This window comes from Mus pahari, chromosome 5, assembly GCF_900095145.1.
Source record: "Mus pahari chromosome 5, PAHARI_EIJ_v1.1, whole genome shotgun sequence".
In the NCBI taxonomy this organism is placed as follows: domain Eukaryota; kingdom Metazoa; phylum Chordata; class Mammalia; order Rodentia; family Muridae; genus Mus; species Mus pahari.
In genome coordinates, this window is record NC_034594.1 from 50,188,005 (window position 1) to 50,209,540 (window position 21,536).

The 21,536-nt window shown below is 43.8% G+C and overlaps 2 protein-coding genes across 13 annotated transcripts in view; one reads left to right on the forward strand and one right to left on the reverse strand.

Annotated features, from left to right (window-relative positions):
- Atic (5-aminoimidazole-4-carboxamide ribonucleotide formyltransferase/IMP cyclohydrolase) overlaps positions 1–8,319 on the forward strand; it is a 22,209-nt gene extending 13,890 nt beyond the window's left edge. The window contains exons 11-16 of the mRNA XM_021197853.1: positions 278–367; positions 1,796–1,924; positions 4,728–4,820; positions 5,322–5,504; positions 6,471–6,626; positions 7,496–8,319. Of these exons, the coding sequence (XP_021053512.1) occupies positions 278–367; positions 1,796–1,924; positions 4,728–4,820; positions 5,322–5,504; positions 6,471–6,626; positions 7,496–7,615 (771 nt within the window). The 3' untranslated portion in view covers positions 7,616–8,319. The remainder of the gene's footprint in view (positions 1–277; positions 368–1,795; positions 1,925–4,727; positions 4,821–5,321; positions 5,505–6,470; positions 6,627–7,495) is intronic.
- A 5,932-nt stretch (positions 8,320–14,251) lies between these two features.
- Fn1 (fibronectin 1) overlaps positions 14,252–21,536 on the reverse strand; it is a 67,774-nt gene continuing 60,489 nt past the window's right edge. For all 12 annotated transcript variants that reach the window (XM_021197239.2, XM_021197234.2, XM_021197233.2 and 9 more), the window contains 4 exons: positions 19,523–19,648; positions 18,863–18,969; positions 15,565–15,678; positions 14,252–15,005 (listed from right to left, as the gene is read on the reverse strand). In XM_021197239.2, coding sequence (XP_021052898.1) covers positions 14,934–15,005; positions 15,565–15,678; positions 18,863–18,969; positions 19,523–19,648 — 419 coding nt within the window. In that variant the 3' untranslated portion in view covers positions 14,252–14,933. The remainder of the gene's footprint in view (positions 15,006–15,564; positions 15,679–18,862; positions 18,970–19,522; positions 19,649–21,536) is intronic.

The following is a 21,536-nucleotide window of genomic DNA, read 5'->3' on the forward strand; positions in this document are numbered from 1 at the left end:
AGACACTCCAGAAGAGGGCATCAGATCTTGTTACGGATGGTTATGAGCCGCCATGTGGTTGCTGGGATTTGAACTCCGGACCTTTGGAAGAGCAGCCGGGTGCTCTTACCCACTGAGCCATCTCACCAGCCCCTAGTTTTGACTTTTAATGTTAGCATTTTCTGTTGATCATTCTGGGACAGTTCTGTTCTTAGGACAGCTAAATATTGCTATATCTTACACAGTTGTTCTCTGATTTCTAGAAATAAGAATTTAATTTAATTTAATGTATTTACAGGTGTCAGATGGTATTGTTGCCCCGGGATATGAAGATGAAGCCTTGAAAATACTTTCTAAAAAGAAAAATGGAAACTACTGTGTTCTTGAGGTCGGTGCAGACCCAAGGTTGGCGGTAATGAGTCTTTGGGTTTACTTTGTGTTCTTTCCCCTGGTAGCTCTTTCTTATCGGGATAGTTTTCAAATTTATGCCTCTTTATTGTAGTTGTCTCGTCCCTTTCCCCCTGGTCTGGTCTTCTTAAAAAAAAAAATTTTTTTTTTAAGAATTATTTGTTTATTTTATGTATATGAGTACACTGTAGTTGTCTTTAGACACACCAGGAAAGGGCATCAGATCCCATTAGAGATGGTTGTGAGCCCCTCAGGACCTCTGGAAGAGCAGAGGTCTTAACCACTGAGCCATCTCTCCAGTCCCAAAGTTTACCGTTGCATTGGTTGGGTCTTTCTTCTTAAGAAAGGGTTGTAGCTGATGTAGCTCAAGGTGGCCTCAAGCTCACAGCTTTATAAATGCTGTGGTTAGATGCTTATAGCAGCGTGTCAGACTCTTCTGTTCTTCCTGTTTATGAGACAGGTCTCACTATGGAGCCTTTGGCTGGCCGAGAACTCGGGTACACCAGCCTCTCTTAATCTCAGGGCTACAGCTGAAGGAAGGCGTGCACCGCCTCGACCTGCCAGACACCTTTATTCTTAGTCCTACCCTTTTTATATAGGTGGTTTGAGGCCTTTAGAGCCTAGCTGTTAACTGTTTACTTTTCATTTCTATTTACATGCTTTCTTGTTCCGATGTTGGAGAAACCCTCCTGCCTGTTCCCCTGTCACCCTTTAAAGTGACTGCTCACCAAGAGACACCAAGAGTGTTGAGATTTGAACCTGGGGTCCTTGTGAATGATAGACAGAAATGACTACTGAGTTGGCTAGGCTAGCCTTGAGCTCACTCACTTTGTAGCCAACACAGGTCTTGGCCTTCCAGTTCTCCCAATCAGTCTTCCCAGATCAGCTGGAGTGTCAGGCCAAAACCCATTTTTAACTTGTACTTCAAATATTGGCCAAATTTCTTTAAAAGAATTTTAGGAAGAAAGGAAAAATAGAATGTAAATGTTGTGCCATAGCCTGTCTGAGTGAGTCTGTTCTATCGGCCAACTGTAGAAAAGGACTGAAGGGATTAACCTAGAAGTGTGCCGTGATGGTCAGGGATTGCGGTGCCTGGTTGTTGTGCCCATACTAAGTGATGTCAGTACACATGTTCATGTTAGGAGTAGAGGTGTAAATAAACAATGAAGTCTTTGCTGTGCTAGTGTTTGGGCCTGTTTTCTGAGACACAGTGTGGCTGTGTATCTCAGGCTGGTCTGGAATGTAACTGCCTGAGCCTGGTGTCTAACCTGCAGTCCTCCTGCCTCATCCTTCCAGGTTCTGGGGCTACATGCATGCACCTTCATACCCAGCAAGAATGAATTTTTTTGTGTGTAAAATTTGGGATTGTAGATATAATACTTAATAATTTTTAAAATTTGTGTCTCAGATGGACCAGTCCTACAAACCGGATGAAAATGAAGTTCGAACACTCTTTGGTCTTCGTTTAAGCCAGAAGAGAAATAATGGTGTCGTTGACAAGTCATTATTTAGCAATATTGTCACCAAGAATAAAGATGTAAGTTTGAAAGTATCCGAACTAAAAGTTAGTAGACTGTCTATCTTCAGTATGTGTAAGCTTATTCTTTATTAGGGTCCAACCATATTTATAAATTGGTAGATATGCAAGCAGCTAGGTCATCTTCGGATTGTCAGGTATGCCTGACATATTAGAAGCTTACGTGTGTATGTACTTAAATAGAAATAAGTATCTTTAGTCATACCTAAGTAAGCTCGTGTCTTCTGCAACTGTATGCATGCGTTAGGTCACGGATGTTTTTCTGTACTGATAAATGGTGCTCTGCTTCAGTGAAAAGCCTCCTGACCACCCGAGTATGATCTGTGCACTTGGATATTCAGGTCGTGTTGTTACCTGTAGAAGAGTCTATTCTTGAGTACTGATGATATGGGAAGAATTGCTTACATGCAGTCTTCTATTCAGTCACAGTGCATTATGGGAAAAGACCATCCTCTGTACTGTACAGATTATAGAACTGGAACAGAGAAGAGTTCAAACTGTCTAAAGTTACAAGATAGGGAAATGAATAAGAGGGTAGGTGTGTGTGTGTGTGTGTGTGTGTGTGTGTGTGTGTGTGTGTGTGTGTGTATTGAACACAGGGCCTGAGCTAGGCCTTAGTCCCTGAGGTTTTGAGCCTTCATTTTTGAAGGATTGTTCCCTGGTTTACCTGCTATCGTGCCTGGACTTATTATTCAGTGCTGGGTACTGGATGTGCAGATATTTTGAGTCTGTGTGGTGTTTTTTTTTCCCCCATAAAATTGATTATGCTCCTGGCAGGCAGGTGAAGCAACATGGTTCATACCTTGTTGTGAAGGACTAAGCTGATTTGAAACTTAGGCTTTGGTGTTTGTGAGGGATGGTCTGTCTGTCTGTCTGTGGTTCAGCTCGGCAGAAGCCTGCTCAGATCCTGCTATTGTGTCCTCTGACCTTGCATTACCCCAGCATCAGGTAAGGCTTCTGAAATCCAGCGGGGCTCTCTTACGCTCTCCTCTTGGGAAATGTTCAGATTGTTGAGCTCATTGTTTTCTTCCTAGTTTTTTTCTCCGGATCTTTGCTGTGTGTCTGGCTTTTCTGTGCTTCTGGAGGGGCGCTAGTCTACTTACAACAGGCCATTGTAGCTAGAGTCAAAGATAGACGAGATCTGAAGTCTTCCCCCTTTAAAAAAATAAAAAAATCGTGCTTCAGTTGGGAGTGCTTCCATCCGCTCCACAGGCGTTTCTCATCTTCTTTGATCTAACTCAGAGTGCCAGGGGGATATTTGAAGTGGACTTCTGACAGGCTATTTTCTATAAAGTCATGTGTACTGGATGGCTCAAACAAAAGAAGAAGGGTATATTAGTGATATTAATGTATAATGTTAGAATAATAAATTCCATATATATGTGTGCGTGCGTGTGTGTGTGTGTGTGTGTGTGTATGCATATACACACACTAGTAAATGATTTTTTTTAATTTATTTTACTTATTTACTTTACATCCCACTCACTGCCCCCCTCCTGGTCATCCCCCTCCCACAACCCTTCTCGTCCCCCTAAAAATCTTTTAAAACTAAGCTTCGAAATTTGTTCTCCTACATTCTTTATCCCATTTCTCTTTTGCAGAGTAGAGGCTTAATTCAGATGAAGCCAAATTTATCTTTTTCTTTATTTTTAAATTTTCATTGCATGTCCTCATTATGTATGATACTGTATAACATAAGGACACTTTCATACATACTGTATATTGTATTTATCCATACATTCTCTTTCTTCCCATAGACAGTTTTGTGTTCTTTCACATCACACATACTGTTTCACATCACACATACTGTGGATTTATGATTTTATATATCTATAGATCTAGGGAGCACAAGCAAAATAGAATATTTGTGTTTCTGAGAGTGGTTAAATTATTTACTTAATATGATTGTCCTTAATTACACCCATTTTTTCACAAGCAACATAACTTCATTCTTCTGTGTGTGTGTGTGTGTGTGTAGTCTGGGCTGGCCTTGAAGCCCAGGTCATCCTTCATTGACCTCTGAGTGCTGCTTGCTGGGGCTGCAGGCCTCCTGTGTCTTACCTTTTTGTAGCTAGTGTAATCGTCTGTAGCTGACACCCTTTACCTGCTTAGAGTGCGTGCTTGCTTCATTGTTCTCATTGCTAATTTGTACCAAAGGTAACGTTTTGGGGCTTTTACAGACTTAATGCTGAATGTTGGCTTTAGAGTTTGCAAAAAAAAAAATTTTTTTTTTCCAAAACTGTTTCTTTGTTTATACCAGGCTGGCCTTGAACTCACAGAGATCCACCTGCCTCTGCCTGCCAGGTACTGGAATTAAAGGTGTACATCATTGCCACCAGATGCAAAATATTTTTAAATAGCTTCTTAAAATGTTTTCAGCAAAGCAAGAAATACTATAATTTGGCTTTTCCAGAATAGCATATGTACATCATAGCAGCACACAATGTATATGAAAATTAATCTTCATGTTAGTTCTGATCCTGAATCTTATATCCTCAGTTAAAGAAATTCCAACCAAAAAATATTTCATTTTCAAATAAAAAGTGTTTCTCATCATGTTGCTGAATGGTTGTTATCAGTGTGAGGGTGACACATGGGACTCTGCAGAGAGTGCACTGGAGTAGGCACAGGTATGCTCACATGGTTCAGGCTTGAGTAAAGTGTGACAGTGTGCAGCTAAATTAGTTCATCTGGCTGTCACTGAGGGACCTAACTGTATCACAGGTCTGTTATATTGTATCTGTAGCTTAAAATCCAGAGATTTCCAAAGCCTGGTGAGACTTAGCTGTCCTGTTTGTTTCAGCTGCCGGAGTCTGCACTCAGAGACCTCATTGTCGCCACCATCGCTGTCAAGTATACTCAGTCTAATTCGGTGTGCTATGCCAAGGATGGCCAGGTAACCAAGCTGTTGGGACAGAACAATAGACAAAAGCCTTGGCACTGGGAAAGGGAGATTTGCCAAGTTTCTCTTCCTGCTGTGTCAGTCAGGATTTTCTCGCACCTTAGTAGACTTAAAAACTAGCCCAGAGCCAAGTACTGCACTTGGGTACACTGGTTCTTGCTTAAAGGGAGCTGCCTCGGGTGGGGTTAGTAAGCCTGGTTTATACACTCACACACAGAGTCACGCAGGCACGCACGCACTCACACCTAGCTTACAGGTTGGGACCAAAGAGATGGTAGTGTGTGATTTAGAAGAGCCTTTCAGGATTCTCGTGGTTGCCAGCTATTAAGATTGCCAATTTTAGTCACTAAATCCTGACAGACTGTGGTATCTGGTCCTTTGGCAGGATCTCTGGAGCCAGCAAAGCCACTCAGAGTGGAAGCTTCATTACTGTCATCCTTTGAAAAGAGTGTTTCGGGAGACGTGTCATTAATTGTTAACATCCGTGTTCTTTAGGTTATTGGCATCGGAGCAGGACAGCAGTCTCGGATACACTGCACACGCCTTGCAGGTGACAAAGCAAACTCTTGGTGGCTCCGGCACCACCCACGAGTGCTGTCCATGAAGTTTAAGGCTGGGGTGAAGAGAGCAGAAATCTCCAATGCCATTGATCAGTATGTGACCGGCACCATTGGTGAGGTATGGACTGATTGGGTTCCCAGTAGACCGTGTTGCAGTAGTCTCATTTATGACAGTCTTTCACCATCTTACTACAGAGAGACTTCTCAAAACCCCCAGTAGTCTGAAATGCTTAAAATACTTTCCTAATCCCTGTCAACTTCACTGCTGTGCCCTTTCTGAAACCACAAAGCTCTGCTTCCTGGGTAATGAATTTGGATTAGTTTTGTAGGCCTATACTTCCCCATGGGTTATAATATTGTCACTGCGGGACTGTTTTTCTCCATCTGCCAGCATCCCCTAGTGTCAGCAGAGGTATTAGACTTGAGCCACACGGGATCTGATAGCTGGTCACCAGGGGCCTTCTCCTACCACACTTTATACAAAGCCCTAGCACCTCCGTGTGGTTCTGTTTGGTTTAGGGGCCCCAGTGTAGGCTGACCCGCAGTGCAGCTGTGAGTGCAGGCTTGTCGGCGTGCTTCATTGCGACCTGCCGAAGGCTTTAGTACTTACTACCTTCGTGCTGGGGTCACACTTCACTGTCAGCTTGTGAGGTGACGGACATCCAGATAGTAGTAAATACTGGGCATTGCTTTGAGTTGCCTATGGCTGACTTTATACCTGAAACAGTTGTACATTACTTCATCTACACAGACATCAGTTATTATCCAGGTCCTAGATTCAACATGAAGAATTGTCTTAAACAGTTTGGTGAAGGTATATAAAATTACAGATTTAACTTTGAGAGTCAGGAACACGGTAGGCTTTGGGATAAACAAAAGTACAATCAATTCTCTTTGGCAATCTAAGAATGACCTTTCCTTAGTGAACATGTTTTTTAAACATCAAAGAACCTCTGGAAATAGGCACCTCAGCGTGTTGTTTAGTGAGCAGACACAGAAGAATGCCCTAGAGGCTGCAGGCAGTGTGCTCATTGGATTGCGCTAATGGTGATGCTGGGCTCCCTTTGCATCCCTGGCTCCCTAGGGTGAAGACCTGGTGAAATGGGAAGCACTGTTCGAAGAGGTTCCTGAGTTACTCACGGAGGCAGAGAAGAAAGAATGGGTGGACAAGCTGAGTGGCGTGTCTGTCAGCTCCGACGCCTTCTTTCCTTTCAGGGATAATGTGGACCGAGCTAAAAGGGTAAGCGAGAATTGCAGTGTGCTGGGGACGTAGACTTGTAGGGCTGATTTCAGATAGCCCCTTAGAGACTGGGGATGTGCACAGGCCACTCGACCAGTCAATGCGTGGCCTCAGTTTTAGTTCCTAGCTTCACAAAAAGAAATTGTGCTTCCTGTGTTTTAACTTCTTAGACTTGCATCGTAAAGCTATGTCGATTTGATATAAATGAATTATTTTCCTTTTTCTATGTGATGTTGGCATAATCCAGGTTTTCTATGTGATGTCGGCATAATCCAGGTTTTCTATGTGATGTCGGCATAATCCAGNGGCATAATCCAGGTTTTCTATGTGATGTCGGCATAATCCAGGTTTTCTATGTGATGTCGGCATAATCCAGATTTTCTATGTGATGTCGGCATAATCTAGGTTTTCTATGTGATGTCGGCATAATCCAGGTTTTCTATGTGATGTCGGCATAATCCAGGTTTTCTATGTGATGTTGGCATAATCCAGATTTTCTATGTGATGTTGGCATAATCCAGGTTTTCTTGCTTTGCCTGAATATTTCATCGTTAAAGATATATTTTTATGTTTTACCTACATGCATGTATGTATTTGTGTATGTGTGTATTATGTGTACCTTCCTGGTGTTCATGGAGGCCAGAAGAGGGCGTTGGAGGCCCTAGAACTGGAGTTACAGTGAGTTGTGAGTGCTCTGTTATATGGGTGCTGAGAACCAAACTTGGATTCTTTGGGAAAGCGGCCAGTGCTCTAAACCATAGAGTCCTCTCTCCCACCGCTGCATTCTAGTGGGGAATATTGGGTTTTTCTAGCTATGCATGTTATAATGCCTTGAAAGTCAACATTGGTTTGGGGGTTTTCCTCCGCAGAGTGGTGTGGCCTACATTGTCGCTCCATCTGGATCTACTGCTGACAAGGTTGTGATTGAGGCGTGCGACGAACTGGGGATCGTCTTGGCTCATACGGATCTCCGGCTCTTCCACCACTGACCTTAGCTGTCATTGTTTCCTGGTCGTAGATAATCATGTGTGGGGTCTTGGAAGTCCCTCTAGAAGAGTCATTTGTATCTTAATATTTGGGTGTATGGTTTAGTAGTTGGCTCATACTTATTTGAAAGGTACAGCTTTCTAGCCTAAGACACCACGTGCGAGGTTTGTTTCTGCAAAACCTGAAGGCATCCCTCCCTCCTGGAGCCAGCTTTCAGGAAAAGTCCCTGTGAGACACCTAAGTACAGGTAACCAGGAGAAACCACGCTGCCTTATGATGACACGCCCCCCTACCCCACCCTCCACCCCCACCCCGGCGGAGGGCTCTCCCCAGGGCTCCTTTCTTCCAGCCTCTCAGCACCTTAGCTGTTTGCCTCCAAGTATCCCCTGGGAGCTGGATCCTTTGCTAGATCTAGATAACTGTTCTTCCTTTCCCCAGAACTGCTTAAAACCTCTGTTGCCTACTTAGTACTGTTTGGTATAAACCTATAAAGGAGAGCTTTTCACCCAAAGTGAGCAGATATGGACGGGAGTGTTGGGGGGTGGGGGGCATGGTGGTGAGAACCTCCCTGTACCAGGCAGGACATAACTGGGTCTCTGTCCCTGTGGCTGTGGTCCTCACTGTTCACACAGGATGCCTGTGGTCAGTCAGCCTTAGGTTAGTTTTGCCTTCTTTCCAATCCTCTAAATAAACTTTAAAAGTTTTATTTTTGTGGTTACTTTGTTTTGTTTTTTGTCACAAGGTTTCTCTGTAGCTCTTGCTATCCTGGAACTTGTAACTGAGGCTGGTCTGGAACTCATCCACCTGTCTCCTCTGTCTCATAGTGCTGGAGTTAAAGGTTAGCACGCCACACCCAGCACAGAAAATTTTATAATAAACAGTCATCTTTTGAGTTGTTTCTGTGCTGGCTGATCTTTCAATTCTTGGAGTGGCCCATTGAAACAAAGTGGACTTACATTATCAGTAGCCAGTTGTGGCTTCACAGGGCAGAGATCCCTAGGCCTTGGGTTCTTAGATTGCTTGCTGCTATAGCAACAGTCCCTGCCTCTTTGAGGACACAGACATCTTGCTCATGCTGACTGCCAGCCTTGTGAATGAGATGCCCTAGCGATGAGATTTTCCGTTCCCGTCTCTGGCTTTCTCCTCCCGAGGCCCCCGAGTCTTAACCTATGCAGACGGGCTTCGTGGATGATGCTCAGTTGCTGCACTAGGGATCCAAACTCAAGCCTTCTACTATCTGAGCCTGAAGAAACTCCTTAATTCCCAATTCCCAGACACATGCATACTGGTGGCCACAGCAGTTCTTCATTTATTTTTAGTAGCAATAAATAGCAAATGCAGATTTTTGGCTCATAAATTATTAAATGTGCTGTCTTCCTCGAGTTATTTAGCTTGGCTGAAGGTGAACATAAAACTGTAATTGGAACCATTTATCTGCTTAACCCTATACTGCCTCATTGAGCTTACATATATAATTCTAACCACTGCCCTTTTGAGTATTTAAACTATTGTGTCCTCAGACCGAGGAGTGATGGTGAGATTCCAGCTTTCATATAATCTTGTTACAAATAAAAATCGTGAGGGGGCGGCTGGATTAATTTTTAACAAGGTATTTTAGAGAACCATTTTGTACAGTGCATGAGTGTGGTTGGTCCTTAGAATACCTGCCCACTCTGGTGGCGTAGGCCACAAATTCTAGCACTAGAAAGCTAAGGCAGGAGATGTGGAGATTGAACTTCTGGATCACGTCAGACTCTTCAGAAAAGATGAAGGGATCCCCAGCACACACAGAATTTTTACACGAGCATATTCCATACACAGAGTTCAGCGCACTGTGCAAAGTGCTCACTGGTGCTGATGTACACAAAGAATTTCTACACCAGCATATGCCATACAGAGAGTTCACCAAAGCACTGGTGCAAAGTGCTCATTGGTGCTGACAGAGCCTGCAGCCTACAGACCAGTGACTGCTAACCTACCCAAGCCAGTGCAGACTGCTGCCCGGGACCCCAGGCTGCAGCCTCTCTCACACGAGCTACTTTAGAAATAAATGTGGCTCCTAGGGTGTGGACCACTGTCTGAAGTGAGGATGAGAGGGAATGTCAAACGTGCCTTCCTATCTCACACGCAACTCCACTGAGGAGTGGGATCTCCCCACTGGGCGATTTAGCTGGAGAACACATTCTCTGCTTTCATTACTGAGATTCTCTTCCTTTGTAATTTATGGAGGATTTTTTTTTTCAATTCAAATAGAATCATTTAATGAAGCTAAGAGTAGGGCAGTGTTGAAAATAAAAACTCATATTTTAAAGGAAAATGCCAGTGAATGTTTAAGGTTTGTATGTGTATGTATGTAATGTATATATATATATTTCTGTGTGTGGACTATGACATGGGTGTGGTGTCGGAGGATACCTGCCAGAGTTCTCTCTAGGATAGAACTTGGGTCATCAGACTAGGCAGCAAGCCCCTGCCTGCCCTAGAGTCTTCAAGAACTTGGTGAGTCTGCAAGGTCGTCCTCCTGCTCAGCCAGCTCCTGGTAACCTTTAGATCTTTGCAAACATGAGAAGTCCCAACAATGCTTTTGTTTTTTATTTTTTGTTAACAGTCGATTTGCATCCCTGAGAGAGACTTAAAAATTGTAGCCTGCCACTTTCCTTACTGCAGTAATGGGAACTTACTGAACAGGAGGTAATTACAGCACTTAAGTGTGCTGCTGTGATGTTTCTTAACCACCTTAATGAGTTTCATACAGCTAGAAGTGGAACAGAATATTCCATGGAAATATAATTAAATAGGAGAAGCCATCTCCAGTACTTAAGATTTCTTTCTACCTCCCCATTTCTTCATCCACCTCCCTTAAAAGTGCTGTACAGGCTTACAATGTCATTATAGAGGGCTAATTTACATAATTCACTTAGGTCATTAGAGCTGAAAACAATATAAATACCAAACAACATATTTCATTACAAATCGACTTTGGCCAGGCACAGTTAAAACTTCAAAACTGTTGCTTTCTGGCCAGGCGGTGGTGGCGCACACCTATAATCCCAACACTTGGGAGGCAGAGGCAGGTGGATTTCTGAGTTCGAGGCCAGCCTGGTCTACAGAGTGAGTTCCAGGACAGCCAAGGCTACACAGAAACCCTGTCTTGAAAAGAAAAAAACCAAAAAACAAAACTGGTAACACTAGTTTTAACAGAGTTATCCTGAATTGCTGTCTCTAGCCTAAATCCAGCCATGTCCTTTAATTATGCCTTGGCAATCTGGTTTGCTGAAGGCAGTTCTCAGGGGATGTGAGTCTGTGAAGACTTAAGGATCTTTGGAAACACTAAGTGGCTTTCTTGATGAATGTTCCCACTGCGAGAGAACAAGGAGAAAAAGTTCTACATTTCTGATGCCCAGAGAAGGCCCTTATAAGCTTGATGCATATATTCCCAAGCAGAGCTACCAGTTTAATGTATTGCTTTGAAAACCAGCAGTATGCTCTGTGGCCCACACCTCTCATCCCGGCACTGGGGAATCTGAAGGAGAATTACAGTGAGTCTAAGGCCAGGTTGGGCTACGCAGTGAGATCCCATTTTAAAAGTTTGAAAGAGTAGTAGAATACCGTAGGAAAGACGGATTTGCTGTTGTTGGGCTGTCTGTTTGTTTGTTTTAGATTTATTTTTAGGGGCTGGAGGGGTGGTTTAGTGATTAAGAGCACTGCTGCTCTTGCAGAGGACCAGGGTTCAGGTCTCAGCACCGTGTGTCTGTGTGTCTGTGTGTGTGAGTGTGTGTGCGTGTGTGTGTGTGTGTGTGTGCGCGCATTCGAGTGCAGGGATCTTTGGAGGTTAGAGGTTTGCATCCACTGAAGCTGGAGTTCCAGGCAGTTGACAGCCACTGGATAACAGTGCTGGAAAACTAAACTTGGATCATCATCAGGAGTGGTAATGAGTGAGCCCTTACCAGCTGAGCCTTCATTCCAACTGCTTATTTTTTTAATCTTCACCACAAAGGTGGCGATTTTTATCTTTCTACATAACAGTCAAAGGGACTGACTATTCAACTAACCTCAGTCCAGCTGACTGGACTCAGTTTCACTGTTACTGTTCAGGGACTTTCTGCTTTGTCTTGGAGTTGGGCAGGCTGGACCATTACAGTCAGAACCCACTCTTTGCATTTGTTTGCATTGTAGCTTTTTATGCCAGGACCAAATGCTACTACATTTGATCGGGTTGACTTTCAACCTTATGTGGCTCTTCCTGCCTCTCCTTCCCCAGGGCTGGAGTTAACAGGTAAGGGCTTTTACACTGCTGATGTTTATGTCCTTAACTATGAAGCAAAATCAAGCTGAATTGCTTTCTTGACCATTTATGCCTCTGAATATGATTCCCACCCCACCAGCTCTGCTGCCTTCTTTCAGGAACTTCAGATGAAGACTGGCATGAGTCAGATCCTCCCTTCAATGAAGTTAGGACAGACAGACACATAGGCACACACACACACACACACACACACACACACACACGCACACACGCACGCGAACATACCATGTCAGCCAGCTATTTAATTGAACCTGGATCTGTGTACTTCTATGGGTTGAATGGTAGTAGGGGAAACCTGGCTCTCATGCATCCCAGGGTGGCCTCTAGCTCCCCATGTAGTTGATAATTACCTTGAACTTCTGACCCTACCTCACCTCCCTAGTGCTAGGAGTGCAAGCATGCACCACCACATGCATGCAATAATGATTGAACACGAATCGTCATCACACGTACACCAGTGCTCTGCCAACTCAACCCCGTCTCCAGTCCTGTTTTTTAAGACATGGTCATGTAGCCTACTTTGGTCATGTAGCCCAAGTTCAGGCCAGCCTCCAACTCAACAGTCTCCTACCCAGACTTCCTAAGTCTTGGGATTACAGTTGTATGCCATCATACCTAGTATTCTGTCATGTTTTTCTTTTGTTCTGTTTTGGTTGTTTTTGAAGACAGGATCCCACATGCCAAAGCCCAGGCTTAGCCTAGAACAGTCTGGATTCATGACAGTATTCCTGCTTCGAGCTCCTAAGCAATGGGATCGAAGGTGTAAGCTGACAGCCCCGCTCTTCTGTCGTTTTGATGGACTCTCTGCAGCTAGCTTGCTAACTATTGGGTTGGAGAAACTGAACAAGCAACAGCTTGGGGGCTGGGCCTACAGTCTGTAAGGAAAGCTCCTATCGGTTGGACTCTGCAAAATTAAGGCTTGAAGTCTCCAAATGAGAACTAAATGTCCAATCAATTCAGGTGACCTACTATGTTCTTCTAGCAAATGAACCAAGAAAGACATTGTTCTGAATGTGTTCTTTGCCAAGTATTCACAAAAGTGCTCTTTACTGAATGTTAGTGTATTTTTAAAGTATTTTCTGAATTTTTTGCTAATTAATAATTGTGGTAGTTTGAATGAGAAAGCTGCCCCACTGCCCATAGGCTCATATGTTCGCATGCTTGGTCCCCAGCTGGTTAACTGTTTGGGAAGCATTGGGCATCTTCATTGGCGGTGGAACCTCGTTGGAGGAGATAGGCCGCTGCAGGTGCACAGGCCCAGTATTTCTGTCTCTACCTGTGGATCAGGATGTAGAACTCTTGGCTACTTCTCTAGCACTGTGCCTGCCTGCTCCCTACAGCCTTGTTCCCTGCCACTTCATGGACTCACCCCCTGAAACTATAAGCAAACCTCCACTTACTTCCCTTTACAAAAGTTACATTGGCCATTGTGTCTTTTCACAGCAAAGGAACAGTAACTAAGACAATAATGAACTTCCCACTGTTTTTCTGTGCTACTATACTATTCCAAATGACAGATATTTTTAGGTAGGAGTGAACCTAAAACCTTCACCATTCTAGCTGCCATTAAACCATATGTTCCACATTACATACCCCGTGTTCAATATAAAAATTCAAAATTTTCTAAATCTTGTTTGGTCATTGAAAAGGAAATTACTTTTGCAGTAAGTAAACTGAGCTGGGAGTTCAACTCACACTCCAAGTGTCAGCTGACCTAAATCAGGATGGGCTAGACTGATGTCATAGCTCAGGAGTCCCGAAGGAGAACATCTCTGTACTATGCCATTCAAGCCATTGGAACAGCTCAGAATCCTGTTTTCCTTGCAAATGATCTACCTGAATAGGTGTTCATTCAAAGGAGCAAAGGCCTGTGACAGTGAAACAGAACTATAAGGCTGGAGAGGTGAGGGCATGTGCAGCTCTGTTATGAGTTCAAATCCGAGTATCTATCTCATAAACACCTGTATCCAGCTCTAAGGCACCCAGCACCCCCTTCTGGCCTCCTGCTCTTCACGGGCAGCTGCACACACTTGTATGTACACACACACACACACACACATGAATCTTATTTCCTTTATGCTCCTAATGTTCTAGTTTGAATCCATTTGAATCCATTTAAATCTGGTAAGGTAGAGCTACAACTGAGGACACAAAATGACGAAAATATCAGTGCTTCTGCAAGGCCAGGCAGGAGTTTGTGTGCAGAAACCACCCCAGCCTAACACAATGCCTCTGCACATGCTTGTTGCATTGAAAAGAAAGAGGACATGCATGAAGACGATTTTTCTCTCCAAACACATGATGCTAAAAAATAAAAATGACCTCCACATCATGGAATGTAAATCTTTTTATTAAAACACTTGTCTTTCCACAGTAGTAAAGCGTTGGCATGTACTTATAAAAATAATCACCAACCATAATTATACTGAATCCCTCTTATCAACTGCATACGAAGTGTCTTCAATACAATTTTTTCCGTATAAAAATACTGGGAAAAATTGATAAATAACAAACAGGTAATAGAAAGGTATTTCTAGGCAATTTGAATTGTTGGGACAAAGTGAGTCCTGTGGGTGGGGTGTCTGAACACAGCCACAGGACATGTCCTGACAGTGCTGCGGGTCAGATGGCAAAAGAAAGCTGAAGTGTCTGGGTGACTTTCCTGCTCAAGGCCTTGGGTACTAGCATTCAATACATTTCCTCTTGGTTGGCTCCCTGTGTTTCCCTATCGATCCCAGACCAAACCATAAGAACTTCTGATTCTCTTAAACAATACTGAGCAGTACTGAAACCCTGAAGCAGAACAGGGCAACCACCATTGAGGAGCAAGGTCTCAAAACATCCCACAGGGCGATGCTTGGAGAAGCTGTAAGTTGAGCTGAAGCTGAAAACTTGACTCCAGAACGAAAGGCTTAAGGGTGAAAATGACCACTCAGAGATGGAGGGTCTGCTAACATCACTGGGGTGTGGATTGACCGTGGTAGAGAGACACTTGTTGGTTGGGGCTGGAAAGGTTACTCTCTGGAATCATCTCTGTCGGCTTGCACCTCTAACGGCATGAAGCATTCAATTGGGCAATTTACGTTCTGTCAAAATAGAAGAGAAACATTAGTAGCAAATACTCGGAAAAACAAAAGTGTGTGTGTTGGGAGTTGGGAGGGAGTGGAGATTTGTGTCGTAGGTGTTTTATAGGAAGGGTAACTAGTTTCAAAAGACTAGCAATGTACTGAGCAAAAGACAACGCTTAGGAATTTAGTAAATTATAACAAGTTATAATTAATTCATGACTTTGTGTGTATAAGGAGCCAGTAGTTAACTTTAATCATGCAAATGCTGTCTACTTTGTTCAGGAGCCTGAAGCTCATTAACGAGGCTTCAGTGGCTGGCCAGACAGACCCAGGGACACCACCCACACCCCATTTCATCCTCCTCAGTGAGGAGATTATAAGCATTTGCCACAGCGCCTAGCCCTTTTACACGGGTTCTGAGTACCGAACTCAGAAGCAAAAGACTTATCTCCAAATAAAACTCATTTGGTTCACTCAAGAAAAGCATCTATCCACCGACTCCATCCTGTGCCCCTGACTGCATGCAGGGAGAGGCACGGGGGTGGGGGTGGAGGGGAGGATATATGTGTACACTTACAGTGTTCGTTCTCTGATGGTATCTCTGCGTATACTGGTTGTAGGTGTGGCCGGTGGTGCCATCGGGACTGGGTTCAGCAGCCCCCGGTCTGCGGCAGTTGTCGCAGCGCCAGCCCTGAGAGGAGACAGGAAGTTAAATGGGGTTTATGATAACCTGAGGATATCATGACTGAGAGCTTGAGTTAAAGAATTTCAGCTCTTGCCCACTAGCAGTACAAGCAGTTAACTAGGAGGCTTCCATGACGCCTGTGCAGTTGTAACTCTTAGAATATATCTTGGCTTATTCATCTGTCTACATATGCTCCCCTTTCTTCTGAAATATCCTCACTTCTTTTGCTCTTCTCATCTTTGGTCCCACCTTCCTCCTTGGTAGGCTTTCTGCTCTTGATGGAAGATTTCTCACAGGCCCCTAGGGCTAATCAGTAACACTGACTTGAGAGGACGTGGACCAATCCCATCCCTTTCTGGTGAAGGAAACAGACCCACAGGAGAGGAATGACTTGGAAGGAACCAGAAAGGACACAGTGGGTCCCAGGTAGAATTGGGTACCCGGCCATATTCTCTTTCTAGTCCCTTCTAAAACCTAACCCATAGCCTTAGCTCTGGCCAGAGATGGGGTTGGGAACAGAAAGACCACAGTGGGCCTGTGCTTCTTCCTGAGTTTTGCTGGACACAAATTTGCTTTCTCATTGCTCCTGAGCTGGGAGGAGGAAAAACTGGAGCTGATGGGGGTGAATGATGTCACCATTAGCAGAAACCCTAGGGGAAACGGAAACGGATACTAGGGACGACACAGAGAGGGGTGCACTCGGGGCAAAGTAGCCCTTGAAGTTCACAGAAGGGGGGGGCTCACGTTGGTAGCCATCTTTTGCCTAACTAGCAAGACTTTACACTTATAATTGAAAACAACAAAAACAAAACAACAACAACAACAAAACGAAGAAATAAGGCCAGGCTGGGTAGTGGTGGCACACACGCAGAGGCAGGTAGATCTCTGTGAGCTGAAGGCCAGCCTGGTCTACATAGAAAGTTCCAGGACAGCCAGGGCTACATATCAGAGAGACTCTGTCCCACAAATCAATAAACTCGACAATCACTTTCTTATAGAATCATTTAAACATCTTTGACATATTTCTCCATTTAAGAGCCTATTTCCCAGAGGGCCTGCTTGCAGAATCAATAAAGCTGCTTTCCTATAAAACCATAGCAACCGTCACCATAGTGCTTCAGAACTTTTAGAGACAGGCATTACCCAAAGAGATTCCTGTTCATAGGGAACAAGGAAAGAGTGAAGAAAGACCAAAATCTACTTCCCAACAAAGCCACCCATTCAGGCCATGGTGACTGAGTCGTATGATCTGCTTCTGTGTGTTTGTCTGAGAAAGAGACAGAGACAGACAGACAGAGGGACAGTCAGTCCACTCCATGAATAATGGATAGAACGAGACTGTCAATCCTGTAGGCTGCCCCAGATCTTTCTTGTGGCCACATTAATTGGCCCTCTTCTTTTAAAAAAGATTTGTCATATGTTTTTATTTTATGTAATAAGTGCTTGCCTGCGTGTATGTCTGTGCACCATGTGTGCCTGGTGCTCAAGGAAGCCAGATGAGGACATCAGTCCTTCTGAGAATGGTTGTTATGGACCATGTGAGGAGAGAAACCAAGTCCAGGTCCCCAGTAGAACAACGAATTCCTTAAGCACGGAGCCATCTCTCCAGCTCCCAGATTCATTTTTCTTTTAAAGGTTATTTTCCATTATGCTACTTTTAATCATTGGTGAATGCCAATAGCATTAACGGGTGAACTTCACTGTGGGGGTGAGGGGTATTATTTCTTGTGCACCTGATTTCAGGGACCCTTTAAGGTCAAGCCCTTTACATAACAATTTGATTTCCAAAAAAAAAAATAAACACATTTATTTACATATGTGTATGAACACACATGTTACATATGCCCCAACATGTGTGGAGGCCAAAGGAAAACTTGTGGGACCTGCCCGATCTTTTCCTTTTTTTGTTTGTTTGGTTTTTTGAGTCAGGGATTCTCTATGTAGCCCTGGCTGTCCTGGAACTTGCTTTGTGGGCTGGGCTGCCCTCGAACTCAGAGCTCTACCTGCCTCTGACTACACTGAGTGCTGGGATTTTAAAGGCATGTGCCACCATCTCCAGCCCCCTATTATGTTTAAGTTAAAAGTCATTTTGATATTTCAATTATTAAAAGATGGAGTGGAAATTGTTGTGATATTGAAGAAGGGCCCATGTTAGAAACGATTGAGAATTACTGGCTTAAGTAATGGCCTTCCCAGCCTTCCATAATTCTCCTCCTCCTCAAATCTAATGTCTTACCAAAAGATTCCCGCAGAAGGACTGCCTCGCCAGGCCAGCTCTCCCTAAGCCTCTGCTTCCTCCCCTCCCCACTTAATGAGAGCCATCCTGAACCCCAGGCGGCGGGTTTATGGTTCTCTTTTCTAGGAAGCCTTCTTGCTGACGGCAGCCCATCCAGAACTGTATTTGTCAAAATCTCCTGGGATCAGCTTGCCTTGGCAGGGTATGCTAATTTGCTGCCTCCAAGTATATCCTTAAGAGCTACAGCCACTCTTCCCTGTGTGTCTATAGTTACTTAGCTCAGTATTAGAGTGATAATACGGGAACTATTTTTAGATTGAACAAAGGCTCAAAAGTAGTGAAATTTTCTTAGATCACAGTATTATTACAAATGTGGACAATACTGAGATGCTAGTTCACCAGCTCAGAGCTGGGACCTTAGTGCTACACTCCAGGCGGGGACAAACAGGGCAGCCTGAGAACTGTAGTCATGGGAGAAGGTGCTGAAGCTATTGTCAACTGGGAAGGGATAGACCCATTGTGGTGGTTTGAATATGCTTGGTCCATGGGAAGTGGCGCTTCTTGTTGGAGGAAGTGAGTCGCTGTGGGGGTGGGCTTTGAGACCCTATGTTCAAGCTCCACCCAATGAAGAAGAAAGCTTTCTTCTAGCTGCCTGTGGAAGACAGCCTTCTCCTGGCTGCCTTCAGATCAAGATGCAGAACACTCAGCTCCTTCTAGAGTACCATGTCTGCCTGGACACTGTCATGCTTCCTGCCATGATGATAATGGACTGAACCTCTGAACTATAAGCTGGCCACAATTAAATATTGGTCATGGTGTCTCTTCAGAGAGATGCAACCCTAACTGAGCCACCTATCTTAGGGACTCTTCCTAAGAGACCAGGCCCACCTGTGCACACAGCACATCCATGCTGCAACCTCCTCTGTGCTTTATCTAAACGTCAACCAGTCTTACCCGCTGGCCTCCGAAACATGTGCAGGAGCAAATGGCTCCGAGATATTCTTTCTGCCACTGTTCTCCTACGTGGTAGGTCTTCCCGTCGTCATAGCACGTTGCTTCATCTGCACATGGGCACAGAGCAGAAAGAAACAGTTGTAAGACCAAGGACAATCAGGTACACTCAAGTTGATGCATCTGCCCTCGACCTGAATGAGCACAGGCCAAATCTCATCAACTCATGTGAATCACAAGGAGATGTTCGAAAGCCTTGGTAGACTAGGCCAGATGGAAAGATTGAGAGACAGGGTTTCTCTGTGTAGCCCTGTCTGTCCTGGAACTCACTCTGTAGACAAGGCTGTCCTCGAGCTGAGAAATCCTCCTGCCTCTGCCTCCCAAGTGCTGGGATTAAAGGCGTGCGCCACCACTGCCTGGCTTTGAAGTCCTGTTTTAAAACCTGAGTCTACATAACACTGCAGATGACCAAAGTGCTCGGGTTGTGAAAGTGCTAAAGTGCTCAGATGTGTCATTTGGTCATGATTCACTTTCTGAAGCAAGCTACTGATTTCCCAACCATAGACTGACAAGCCCACCACATCCAGCCCAGCCTGTAAATGAGTGTTTCGGCTCAGGAACATGGGAGTACTTAAAGTCTAGAAACTTGTTAGGATGACGTACGGGGATCACACTTGAATTCTCCCTTTCCGTTCCCGAGGCACGTGCAGCTCATCTGCTGGCCATTTTCTCCCTGCCGATCCCACTTCTCTCCGATCTTGTAGTTGACACCGTTGTCATGGCACCATTCTGGAAGGTAGGGACATGGCAGGCAGAGAGTTACTCTGTGTTCTGACTCACAGGACAGGCAGAACACTGGAACAGGATGCAAATCCATACGGAACGGGAAGTCCAAGATCACATTTGCGATGATGAAGCATTTCTTCATCATAACATTTAATAGTTTCCAGGCCAGTGTTAAGACCACCAAGATCATTTCAGAGGACCAACCAGTGATTCATTCAGCTCCTTTTAAATTTTACAATTATGGAAAATTGAAATGGGATTGGAGAATTTAAAAAATATATATTTTAGGTTCGCAGAGATCCTAGATACAAAATAGTTTAATCAAACATTAAAGAGAGAGGCCAGGCGTGGTGGCGCACGCCTTTGCTCCAGCACTAGGGAGGTAGACGTAGGCAGATCTCTGAGATTGAGGACAGTCCCGTCTACAGACTGAGTGCAGCACAGCCAGGGACACGCAGAGAAACCCTGTCTCATAAAACAACAACAAAAACAAAAAGACTAAAGAGAAAACAGCTGGTGTCACCTGTTATCACCTGATTCATATAAGTGAATGAAGTATGAGCAAATCTAACAACCAATAATGACAAAGGGTTGAATCAGGTTTGTACAAATAGACGAGTCCTAAGAAGTATCTAGTCACCATGAGCTGTGTCTAACGGCATACGTAAAGTGCCATTTAACCTCTAAGATTTATACTAAACAGTTCACTTACAACACTCATACAGGGCAGTGAGTCTTCCACTTTAACAATTCAGCCTTCCTTAAACTATGAGCAAATGGATAAGGCAGTTATGACATATCCAGCAAAGACTGTTGAGTCAAAGGTTCACAGATAAAATCATTGTATACTTCCACATTTGTACTGACTTATTAAAAAAACATCCAAACTTCAGTGTAGTTCACTTTCTGAACTAAAAAAACCACCTGGTCAATGCCAAATGGTATCCCTCCTGACTCCAGCGTGGCATACCGCCCACTGGGCTCTACCCAACTACACACATTGAAACCAGTCTGGCTTTTGCTATTTCATGTAAAGGAAAAGGAAAACGTTACACAAAAAACTTTAGAGCTCTATTAAATGTCATTCCATGGAATATGGAATCTATAATTGTCCATAGGCCTGTGGCTATCTATGATATATGATGAACACATAAAAAGACATAAAAAAACACATTAAAAAGCCAATAATAATTATACCTCTAAAAACAAATAAATGGTTATATACTCCAATACTAAATCTCTAAACACATAGATAATTCTTACGATCATTTTCACTAATAATTTGAAAAATTAACCTCTTTAAAATTTGAAAATCAAATATATTCCAGTCAAAGTTGATCTTAACACTTATTACATTTATTGATTTACATGTGTGTGTGTATGTATGTACATATGGGCCTTAGTGTCCCCCAGTGCATATGTGAAGATCAAAGGACAATTTGTGGGGGACTGGCAAAAATGTGGGTTCCAGGGATGGGATGCCTAGCCTAGCTCACCAGCCCTGAACTTGATCCTTAAATGATGAATGCATCACCGAGACATTTCCCTCTATACGAGCAATGTTTGGGATATCTGGGTTGTGAGATCTCTGTGTGTGTGTGTGTGTGTGTGTGTGTGTGTGTGTGTGTGTGTGTGTGTGATGTATGAATCTGCTTATGCTGAGAAAGGTGGTGTTTGTGAGTATAAATGTTCACCTCTGTCCTTATTTAATACTAAAGACTGAAAAGAATTTGGACTTTCTGCCTGCTTGTCTCAATTAGACCAAACTCTAATGAGATTTTTAACTTCAATTTACATAGAGCTAAACATTGCAAAGAGCATATCACCCACTGCAAATATATTTTTAAGGAATAGTTAGATTAGTACACAACTCTTGAAATGCCATATTGCA